Here is an 11,033-nt window from a genome sequence, read left to right as displayed (position 1 = left end):
GTGAGAAAAAAAAAGTTTGTTAACAAATGTTACAAGGATAACTGAGTTATGTCCCCTACTCGGCAGAGTATTTTAAATGTCATGACACATCACCACAACCTCTGGGTCTAAAGTTTGGCAGTTTCCAGGTACTGAATGTAGGACAATGTTTTTTTTCTCTGGGTACTCTGGCTTTCCTCCTCCATTTCTAAACTTGAACAAACTAATGTTCCCTACCATGAGGTATATAACAGTTCACTGGAGGATTTTATATGACTTATGCTTATGTTTACAGGATTAAGTACACTGTACAAGACTATTAGGTAGTGTGTGAAAGCACTTCTCAGTGCCGATCAAGCACATATTTTTCCAAACTGCACCAATTAATTACACAAGAACTGTAAAATTGTTAAAGGTTTTATTTTATATTTTAATATTAAGTTACATTTAGGTATCTGGTATACAGTTCGACAAACACTAACATTTGAGAATTATTTCAAATATTTTGCCAATGTTGTAATGAAGCACTATCTTAAAGATGCTCCACCGCTGACGAATGCTATTTTTTCACTATCAAAAACAGGAGCAGACAATTTAGTATTTTTCTTCGGTTACAAAAGTTACTTACTTACACCATTACCACCATTGAAAAGTTTGAGCTTCTAATTTTACCTCAAGTTAAAAATATGAAAAATAATTAATTGCATCCCGAAAAAATTCCGTGGCACTATATTCTATATGAAATGAAGTACTGATTGCGCATGCACCAAAGGCGAAATAAATTATTTTATATTATTTTTTGTGTTAATTATGCATATATATTAACGATTAAACACAAATTATTGTTCGAATGATGAATATTATTTATGCTCTGTCGGCGGTAGAGCATCTTTAAATGAGTTAGAAATAACATCATTGAAAATCCTTTAGTGGGTATATTCAGGAACGCCACTTTTACAAAGTACCTACTTTTAATTCAGTAAATACTTTCTATCCAAGATACAAAAAGGTCCAAATCTTAATTGGGTTGATTCAACAGTCGTACTCTCCAGGGTGTTGACCAGAATACAAGGAGATAAATATAAATACCATATTTGACCCAATAAGCGCCCAGGGCGTTAAAAAAATTGATAAAAATGAAAAGGTGCTAATAAGTCAAAATTATTGCAAATTTACACCGTTTTATGTAGTTTTGGTCCTTATTTATGCCTGGGCAATTGAAATTGAGGCCTCAAAAAGGAGGAGGGGTGCTTATAGGGACATTTGCGCTTATTGGGTCGAATACGGTAGGCAATTGCACTATAAGGACTCGACTGATTTTTTTCAAAATCTAGAGAAATGCTCCATTAACTAGAATATCCAGGACTAGCCAGTGTTCACTGTAGTGGTGACAGAAGGAAGCTGTAAGAATGGTTGTCTGGTGAGTGGTATCAACTCAGCACACTTTGGGTGGATACAGGGATTGAAAATGGCAGCTGTGTGTTCCCCATTTATACCATAACATGAGATGGCTTATAACTGACCATGAATGCATTTTGAGGTCAATCAGGTCTCTCTTGATATAACACTACTTTAGTTTGAATGGTGAATGGTCGGTCAAGTATCATCTTGCCCTCTGATTACCAGCAGTTGAATGCTGTGTCTGCCTGTTAAATCTGAACCGGCCAGTTCTGGGACGTCGGCACCAAACATGGATAGGGAGACATGTGTACAGGTTAGTTTCCATTTCTTCAGTAGAAACTCTATACTCCTGTCAGAACTGAAACATGAACAGGGACAAATGAAGGAATGGATGAGATTCAAAAACTGAAAATGAATATCAACCATTTTCAAAGGCAACACTGTTACAGTACATCATCTCACCATTCCACCATCAATAGAAAGCCTTTTGGCCTATTTATAGATATGGTTAAAAAATTGCAACATGTGATCACATATAAAATAGATGTGGTTCTATCAGATGTACAATTTTCAGTAAAAGATCATTAAAGAGAAGTGATAATTGTCAGTATCATCTTATTTACCTTCGTTGTTGATAGGCACTCCAGAATTCAGCTTTCTTATTCTTGTTTAATAGAAAGGCTACTGTCACTAGTATGTCTTCAAAATCTGAAATCATAAATATGTACCAGTAAAAAGCAGCATTACCTCATATACAGCACATTAACTTGAAATACGATTCTGTTTCCAAAATACATGTACGAGTAAAAAACTTTTGGGTTTTGCTTGAAGTATGCTGATTTTGGTTTATTAGTTTAACGTCCCATTAACAGCCAGGGTCATGTAAGGACGTACCAGGTTTGTTGGTGGAGGAAAGCTGGAGTACCTGGAGAAAAACCACCGACCAGTGGTCAGAACCTGGCAACTGCCCCACATGGGATTCGAACACGCATCCCCGAGGTGGAGGGCTTGTGGTAATATGTCGGGACATCTAAACCATTCAGCCACCGCAGCCCCAAGTATGTAAGTCGAGTTGAAGTTATTGGCTAAGAATAACTACTGTATCAAATGTACTAATATCACTTAAAAATTTTCAGGCTGAAAACATATCAGATGATATTGAATCATTCGGTGAAGAGGAGTATTTTGGTTTACGGCGTACCTTTGGTATCGTAGAAGCAATCTGACCCTAGTATAAAGTCCACTTTGGGTAGGTCCAGCAAGCTTTGTTCAAACACACCCCAGGTCAGACCAATCACTGGGATATCGCTCAGTCCATTGGCCTTACAGGACGCCCGGCAGTTGTCCAGACACTGCGGCTGGTCATCACTATCGCTGAGGATCACATGGGCACCACATTTGGCTGCCAGTATCCCAGGTAGGGCTGTGCCAGATCCTATCTGGTAAAAACAATAGATTCTTTATGTAAATACTGTTTATAAAGCCAAGCATTAGTTGTACAAATAATATAAGAAATTGTTCTATTATCGCAAGTTCCGTCATAAAAGTGGACTTTCAGTAACTATCATTGGTCACTGATTCTAAAAAGGGTAATAGATTAGTATTACTTCTAGTCAAGTCATGCTTGAAACCACATAATGCTGGATTTTAGACATTCTATTTCCTTACTTTTGTTCAACAAAATTATATGTTCTTGGTAGCTATATATCCATAATGTACATACTTCTAACACTGAAGCCCCTCTGATCCGTTCCCTCTGGGTCCATACATACTTAGCTAACACTGGAGCACAGGGCCATGTGTACATACCATAACTCTCATCCAGAATCTGAAACAAAACACCTTAATAGTACTGTAGCCATGTTAAAGACACTAAACCAATCCAAGAGACTTGTTAGAATGATGACTTCAGAGAGTGTTGGTAAGACTTAAGTTGAATGTGTTTGCAAGTTTTCATGCTTTATCATACTTTATAATCTCTAAGCTCAAAAGTACATAAACTAAAAAGTACAAAAAGAGATCATAGACATATCTTGTTATCCAAAATTGAATTCAACCATCAATGTGCCGTTATTAGATTCTTCTGATGTATATCAAAGGATCAAACTACCTGTCCATCTGTTGCCATACAAAAAACCTTCAGTATTGCAATGATTCCAGGGGTGTATATTATATTCTATATATATAATGACAGTGATACATGTAGTAACTCCTAGAGTATCACGGATGATAGGCTACTAGCAATTTCCAATAAAAGTCTTAAACACCAACAGGAATTTAGGAAATGACACCTACCGGTGAATTCAGAGAAAAGCACGACGACACACTTTTGAGATCTTAGAGTGTGTAATGTCTTACCATTTGGCTAATGAATTAAATTAATTTAAAATAAAACCAATGACCTTAGTACGATTATCGGAAGTACATGTACAGGGTTTCCTCAAAGAAAATGATACTTTCAAGTAAATATTGTACAAGATATTATCTATATTTACCTCTGGAATAAATACTGTTATCAGTTTACCGTTGATTACGTCCCTAAAAGTAAATGTCTTTTGTGATGACGCCTTTTCTTGGCATGCCATTTTCCAAAACCACTTTCATCAGCCTATAATTGGACCACTTTGTACCATGATCTGACCACGTTTCTTTGTTTACGTCGCCATTTTTCTTTGTAGCTTACCATAGCTATATGTTAGGTAATTTTTGATTGGCTTATTAAGACTGACACACCAATGAGAAAGCGCGTTACAGTAGGCCGGGCTGATTCTACTTTCATTTCGCGCAAGGATGTTGAGAGGTGAGACATCTACAAACAGTACATACAGTAGATCAGTCATTATCATCATGTCATTTCAGGTCAAAATACATAATACGTTATTGAACAAAGTTTTATTTATTGTATATAGATGCACACATTTCATTATATATACACAGTTAATATATTTTTGTTCTGTTATTCAATATAAAAATTATATGCAGCACTGCATATAGTCTGGTTCCCTGCTGCGAATGCTCCGATAGCTCTGCGCTATTCTTAGACTAAGAATAGCGCAGAGCTAAGTCTAAGAATAGCGCAGAGCTAAGTCTAAGAATAGCGCAGAGCTATCGGAGCATTCGCAGCAGGGATCCAGACTACACTGCATATACAATATTGTCTACTTTGTTACACATATGTAACTACTGAAGTTTTACATTGTATTACATTGTACATTATGTGCAAATATTTAAGTTTTATAAACCAATCCTTTATCAGCACACTGTTTATTACAGAATGGGTCATAAAAGAAAATATATTAAAGAAAATTCAAATTTTTCAACCTCAACATTTCAGGTACAGCTATATTAAAGACACTAAACCAATCCAGGAGACTTGTTAGAATGATGACTTCAGACAGTTTGGTAAGGATTTAGTTGAATGTGTTTGCGAGGTTTCATGCTTTATCATGCTTTCATGTTGATGTTCGGTTTTATCAACGGAGACCAGGTAGCTCAATTTGGTAGAGCACCCAGCTAGTGTTTGAACCCTGGTCTGGTTGTGCATTATTCCACTCCTACTACATACTTGTACATATCAATTATAATGATGAAAGTTGAAAGAAGGTCGTTATTATATTTTGTGTAAAATAAATGTGATGTCAGACCCAATGTAAAGTTTATTAAATGTTTCCAGAATTGAAAGGCGACTATCTGTTTTAGAAACCAGTAGAGAACTCCATCATGAAGAAGTTGTCTGAGAGACTCGCACCACAACACCTAGAGGTCATCAATGAAAGCTACATGCACAATGTCCCTAAAGGTATGTCTAAATTTTACATTTGATGATTTCTTTCGATGTAAAAAACTTCCAAAACCATTATTATTTCTGAAAATTAACTTATAAAGGCATGAATAAATGCCTTCATTAAGAATTTTTCCATTTTTTTTCTACTGGTTTTAATCCCAGCTCTCTAATTTTGACCTCATGAAAGCCATTTTGATTAATATATTGTACAATAAAATACTAGTTTCATTATATATTCTTCAGGATCAGAGACTCATTTTAAAGTGGTTGTAATATCTGACCAGTTCCAAAGTGTCCCCTTGATAAAGGTAAGTGGAAGAATGTGGTGTCATACAGGCCACATACATATCAATATGGCCTTAGTGTGGTCAGGCCTAGCGAGAGATTGATACAATCTTTTCCTTCCTTCAGGATGTGACAACAAAATCTCAACCAGAGCGGTAATTTCTGCACTGTCCCAAGGGTTGTGATCCCATTGTCATATCCTCAGGATAGAGAATGATTATTTTTCTTTCACACAAGAAAAAAGGATCATTGTTACCGCGACATGAGTATGGATTAGTCTTATTCAACCAAATGCTTGATACTAAGCATTCTGCACTCGTATGCATAAAAAATCTTAAATGGTTAAGAATATGGTTAAGTTAAAAATTCTGTTAAGCAGATTGATTTTTGTGCTAAGTATATTGCTTATCTTGTTAAGTGGCTTGCATGATTTTTTCTTAACACTTAAGAATATTCTTACATTAAACAACCACCTTACCTGTCTAAATCGTTAAGTAAGATGCATATCATTCCAAAATTGCCGCTGCTAATGGACAGAATAATGCACCTCAACAGTTTGTAAGGGCACTGAGAAGAGAGAGAATTTTCAGAGACAGGTTTAATCCACTTCAAAACTATGACGGGTTTGAACTTTATCAAAAATTCAGGTTTGACAGGGAGGGGATCCTTTTTATTAATGATATTGTGAAAGATTATATTGCCCCCACCACAGGACGGAATCACAGCCTACCCTCACATCTGCAGGTGTTATTAGCACTGAGATTCTATGCTACAGGGAAAATGCAACTCTGCAGTGGCAATAATTTTAATGTTGACCAGTCAATCATATCCCGAGTTATCCAGAGAGTGACAAATGTTTTAAACCGCCAGGAAGCCTCTTCAACAAGTTTTGTTAGCTGTAAACATTCGTCTGCCGTCCAGTTTGGTTTCCGCTTTTTGCTTGGGGTCTCAACAATATTCATTGCCATTTTTTTCAGAGAAGCTAGACAAGCAGGTGACGATCGCGCACGTGTTTTGTCCGTGTGATATTGTTTGTAAACAAAAAGTACGGGAAACATGATGTCTCGCCATTGACAAGGAGCCATCTAAGATTTTTGCAATATGCTTAACAAAAAACAGCTAAGCATAATGCTTAGAATATTTATGCAACAGAAATTAAGCATCTTGCTTAACTAAGTATATTGAAAAGAAAATTCTGAGATTTTTTATGCATAGGAGTCCAGGCGTACATGAGTACTAGTCATAGTACTAGTCGACTAGAGACAGGTTGAATGAGACTAGAACCTGGGTCCATTGACTGCATGTCAATGCTGATGATGTCATAAACAATGCACGCCACAGTTATGCTGCATTAATTCATGACATCCCATAATTGTTTTGTCAGTTCTTATGGTTCTAAACGTTAGTGTGTGTAATCTGTCATACCCTTGGAATTGGTACTTCTTTTGACTTCAATTGATTACAAATCAGTGAATGATAGGAAAATAGAAGGCTCGTTTGGTGTTATACTCCCATACATAGTGATAAACAGTCCAATCTGACTGTAAATATTACCCAAATAATAAGGTACTAGTGGTCTTTATAGCCTGATGGTTTTTATACACAGATCTAATTGTGTTATAAATGCCCATTTAGGACCTTAAGAAAGTGGTCTTACATGCAGGTGGTCTTTATACAGAGGTGGTCACAAAAGTAAGTTTCACTGTACAAGTTAATTATATCTACATTCCTGAAGTTGTTTCACTAGTGATTTCATGTAGTAAAATCATATTCTGTGTGATGTTTTTCTAGGTCAGATATTCAAAACTTTCTAAACAATTCCTATATTTTAACTATTTGAAGACAATCAAGTCTACAAACTTGGTTATATGATTGTTACTTGATATCCATGATTTCTTTTACTTTCCAGAGACATCGAATGGTGAATGATATTTTAGAAGATGAATTAAATTCTGGAGTTCATGCATTATCCATTCTAGTATGTATTCCTTGTCTTGTATCAAGATGATACTTTCTTTCATGTAAATGTGATAGTATAAAAATATATGCATCTCATTATCAATGTGATGTCACAATTGTCATGTTTGGCAGCAGTCATGGAAGATGGCTGTTCAAATGGCTGTTCTGTCCTTAATGATCTCTCAAGATTTTATTATATTAAAGATTCGTCAAAAAAATAAGAGCTGCCACTCCTGAGCTAGGTACTGAATGGTATATTTTAGGTTTGTCTGGTGCTGCTGGTTGCCGACATGTTTCGGCCTTAAAGGCAGGCCGTCATCAGGGCACAGCGTACATGGTATACAAGTAATACAGTATAACAATAGAGGTCATGGGATAATAACAATGTATTATGACGTCATATATAAGTTGCTAAGGAAGTAATGGAGGATATGATACAAAGCTAAATGATGATTGGTCTAAAATCTAGGAATGTGATTGCAAAAGTTTCATGAAATTTCAAAGATGAAGGATACAATAGAAATAATAAATTAGTCTTATGAGGATATATGAATAGGAATAAATTAAGTATGTATATTTTAAAGATTGTTATCAAATGTAAATATAAGCATTAGACTTCATTCATTTCACAATCAGGGAAAGGTGAATGCAGACAATGATAAATTAAACATGCAGCGACCTAGGTTTCTTTAAATTTGCTGTTGCCCAGTTGGCATTCTTCGCTCCATGTTAAATTTACCGTTGTCCAGTTGACATTAATTCTCCTATAAATGCCAACTGAATGCAGTTCAACGCTTAAGTGACTGTCAGGAATAATGACAGCCGTATGAGGTTTAGTTTAATGTTTATTTTTTTCAGGCCAAGACACCTGAGCAGTGGGAAGATTCAGCACATAAAATAATACAGTCCCCACCATGTAGAGGGGGAGCAGGCCTCTGACCTACCCCGTATAGGAGTATGTACACTGTGATACATGGATTATGTTTTAAAGACAATGAACGCCAGTTTCTGGGGTTGTTCATACTGTTATGTGGAAACGGTAAACGGTGCCGCCCTGCATTTGTGGAATACGGAAATTATGACATAGTGTGACAGACAATGGATGCATGCTTCAATCATGTAATAACACTCAGGAATATGTTACGTATTTCAACACAGGCATTTTCTGACATTATCAATTGTAAAATAGATTGTTGTTAAATAAGTTATATCATCTTCTTCTTTTCACTTTACTCAAACTGTCCTTCAAAGACCTGGGTAAGAAAAGTGTCATCATGGATACCTTCATGATACAAGTGAAATTTCTGCAGAAACCAGAAGCAAAGATCACAAATTAAGCTCTCTTTGAATAGTTTTACACTGCATATCTTTGATTTTGAGGCGACCAGAAATGATGTCTTATAAGTGCCATAATTTATGTTTGCTTAGCAAATTACTAAAGTCTAGATATTACCTCATGAGTTAAGAGCCCAGAAGTAAAATGTACATGTAGTTTCTCAACGGATGACAAGTACTGTTATGGAAAAAGGGAAATAACTCGGAAGTTAGCGCACAGTTTACAAATTAAATAACATAAACAGGAAATAGGAACAAAAATATTTACCAATCCTGCTTGATCATTTCTTATTCCTCACCTCAGAAAGTGCTTTGTGTGCTCCAAAGGGATAGGGATGCAGTGACCATAACCATGGGCATTTAGGAAGGTTCTACTGCAAACAGAGGATCAATACAAAGAAAGAAGTATTGCTTGTATAATGGGCAAAGTTGATTTCACATTTTCTTGACTTATTAAGATAATGATAATGTGGAAATGTGCATGTAAAATGTAAAAATAAAATTGACATGAAACAAAACAGTAAAGAGGATTTGATTGCTTTTGATGGTTTATGACAAATGCGTATGTATTTTTATCTAAGTGTGTAATGTGATGTGTGTCTGTGATTACTGACAGTAATGTGTTTGGGAGACTGCGGTTAATTTGTGTTTTGTCTTTGTGATGCTGGAGCTCTTGCTTTTTGCATAGTTCCTTGTCACTGAATAATGTTGGTAAAGACACCAAACAAGCACACAGGGACCTGGCAAGATTTTTTAACTAACAGTATACACATATATATATATAATAGATACTATAATATATATATATATATATATACTGTTGGTTAAATTTTTTTGTGCCAGGTCCCTGTGAACAAGCACACCCATTAGATAAATCGCCCATTGACCCCATTCTGTCACATTATACTGACGCACACCCCATTCTGTCACATTATACTGACGCACACCCCATTCTGTCACATTATACTGACACCAAACAAGCACACCCCATTCTGTCACATTATACTGACACCAAACAAGCACACCCCATTCTGTCACATTATACTGACACCAAACAAGCACACCCCATTCTGTCACATTATACTGACGCACACCCCATTCTGTCACATTATACTGACACCAAACAAGCACACCCCATTCTGTCACATTATACTGACACCAAACAAGCACACCCCATTCTGTCACATTATACTGACACCAAACAAGCACACCCCATTCTGTCACATTATACTGACACCAAACAAGCACACCCCATTCTGTCACATTATACTGACACCAAACAAGCACACCCCATTCTGTCACATTATACTGACGCACACCCCATTCTGTCACATTATACTGACACCAAACAAGCACACCCCATTCTGTCACATTATACTGACACCAAACAAGCACACCCCATTCTGTCACATTATACTGACGCACAAACAAGCACACCCCATTCTGTCACATTATACTGACACCAAACAAGCACACCCCATTCTGTCACATTATACTGACACCCAAACAAGCACACCCCATTCTGTCACATTATACTGACACCAAACAAGCACACCCCATTCTGTCACATTATACTGACACCAAACAAGCACACCCCATTCTGTCACATTATACTGACAACAAACAACACACCCCATTCTGTCACATTATACTGACACCAAACAAGCACACCCCATTCTGTCACATTATACTGACACCAAACAAGCACACCCCATTCTGTCACATTATACTGACACCAAACAAGCACACCCCATTCTGTCACATTATACTGACACCAAACAAGCACACCCCATTCTGTCACATTATACTGACACCAAACAAGCACACCCCATTCTGTCACATTATACTGACACCAAACAAGCACACCCCATTCTGTCACATTATACTGACACCAAACAAGCACACCCCATTCTGTCACATTATACTGACACCAAACAAGCACACCCCATTCTGTCACATTATACTGACACAACACACCCCATTCTGTCACATTATACTGACACCAAACAAGCACACCCCATTCTGTCACATTATACTGACACCAAACAAGCACACCCATTCTGTCACATTATACTGACACCAAACAAGCACACCCCATTCTGTCACATTATACTGACACCAAACAAGCACACCCCATTCTGTCACATTATACTGACACCAAACAAGCACACCCCATTCTGTCACATTATACTGACACCAAACAAGCACACCCCATTCTGTCACATTATACTGACACCAAACAAGCACACCCCATTCTGTCACATTATACTGACACCAAACAAGCACACCC

General features: G+C 36.8%; 2 protein-coding genes across 3 annotated transcripts; one reads left to right on the top strand and one right to left on the bottom strand.

The window, feature by feature from the left end:
* Positions 1-380: 380 nt before the first annotated feature.
* LOC138323002 (histone-arginine methyltransferase METTL23-like) lies at positions 381-4,016 on the bottom strand. Its single transcript, XM_069267301.1, has 5 exons — positions 3,876-4,016; positions 3,104-3,208; positions 2,582-2,819; positions 2,004-2,088; positions 381-1,738 (listed from the first exon to the last, which is right to left on the bottom strand). Exons 1-5 carry the CDS (start codon positions 3,963-3,965, stop codon positions 1,576-1,578), a joined length of 681 nt encoding a protein of 226 aa, XP_069123402.1. The 5' UTR covers positions 3,966-4,016; the 3' UTR covers positions 381-1,575.
* Positions 4,017-4,118: 102 nt separating this feature from the next.
* On the top strand, positions 4,119-9,268 carry LOC138323003 (bolA-like protein DDB_G0274169). Of its 2 annotated transcripts, none has more exons than XM_069267302.1 (6): positions 4,119-4,180; positions 4,715-4,782; positions 5,080-5,179; positions 5,408-5,472; positions 7,359-7,427; positions 8,267-9,268. In XM_069267302.1, the coding sequence occupies exons 1-6, from the start codon at positions 4,171-4,173 to the stop codon at positions 8,345-8,347; spliced, it is 393 nt and encodes a 130-aa protein (XP_069123403.1). In that variant the 5' UTR covers positions 4,119-4,170; the 3' UTR covers positions 8,348-9,268. The 2 variants fall into 2 exon arrangements, with proteins under 2 accessions (XP_069123403.1, XP_069123404.1); XM_069267303.1 differs by lacking the exon at positions 4,119-4,180 and adding an exon at positions 4,190-4,239.
* The last annotated feature ends 1,765 nt before the right edge of the window (positions 9,269-11,033 follow it).

This window comes from Argopecten irradians, chromosome 5, assembly GCF_041381155.1.
Source record: "Argopecten irradians isolate NY chromosome 5, Ai_NY, whole genome shotgun sequence".
NCBI lineage: Eukaryota > Metazoa > Mollusca > Bivalvia > Pectinida > Pectinidae > Argopecten > Argopecten irradians.
The sequence above is the reverse complement of the archived record's forward strand: the minus strand, read 5'-3'. Positions and strand labels throughout refer to the sequence as shown.

Excerpts from the sequence above, each read along its gene's own strand:
- LOC138323003 (XM_069267302.1), top strand. Across the intron at positions 4,783-5,079 it reads TGATGACTTCAGACAGTTTG|AAACCAGTAGAGAACTCCAT; the intron begins GTAAGGATTTAG and ends TATCTGTTTTAG. Across the intron at positions 7,428-8,266 it reads TTCATGCATTATCCATTCTA|GCCAAGACACCTGAGCAGTG; the intron begins GTATGTATTCCT and ends TATTTTTTTCAG.
- LOC138323002 (XM_069267301.1), bottom strand. The coding sequence starts at position 3,965 with ATGGCATGCCAAGAAAAGGCGTCATCACAAAAGACATTTACTTTTAGG. Across the intron at positions 2,820-3,103 it reads GAGGGGCTTCAGTGTTAGAA|ATAGGATCTGGCACAGCCCT; the intron begins GTATGTACATTA and ends TGTTTTTACCAG. Across the intron at positions 2,089-2,581 it reads TTGCTTCTACGATACCAAAG|ATTTTGAAGACATACTAGTG; the intron begins GTACGCCGTAAA and ends TTATGATTTCAG.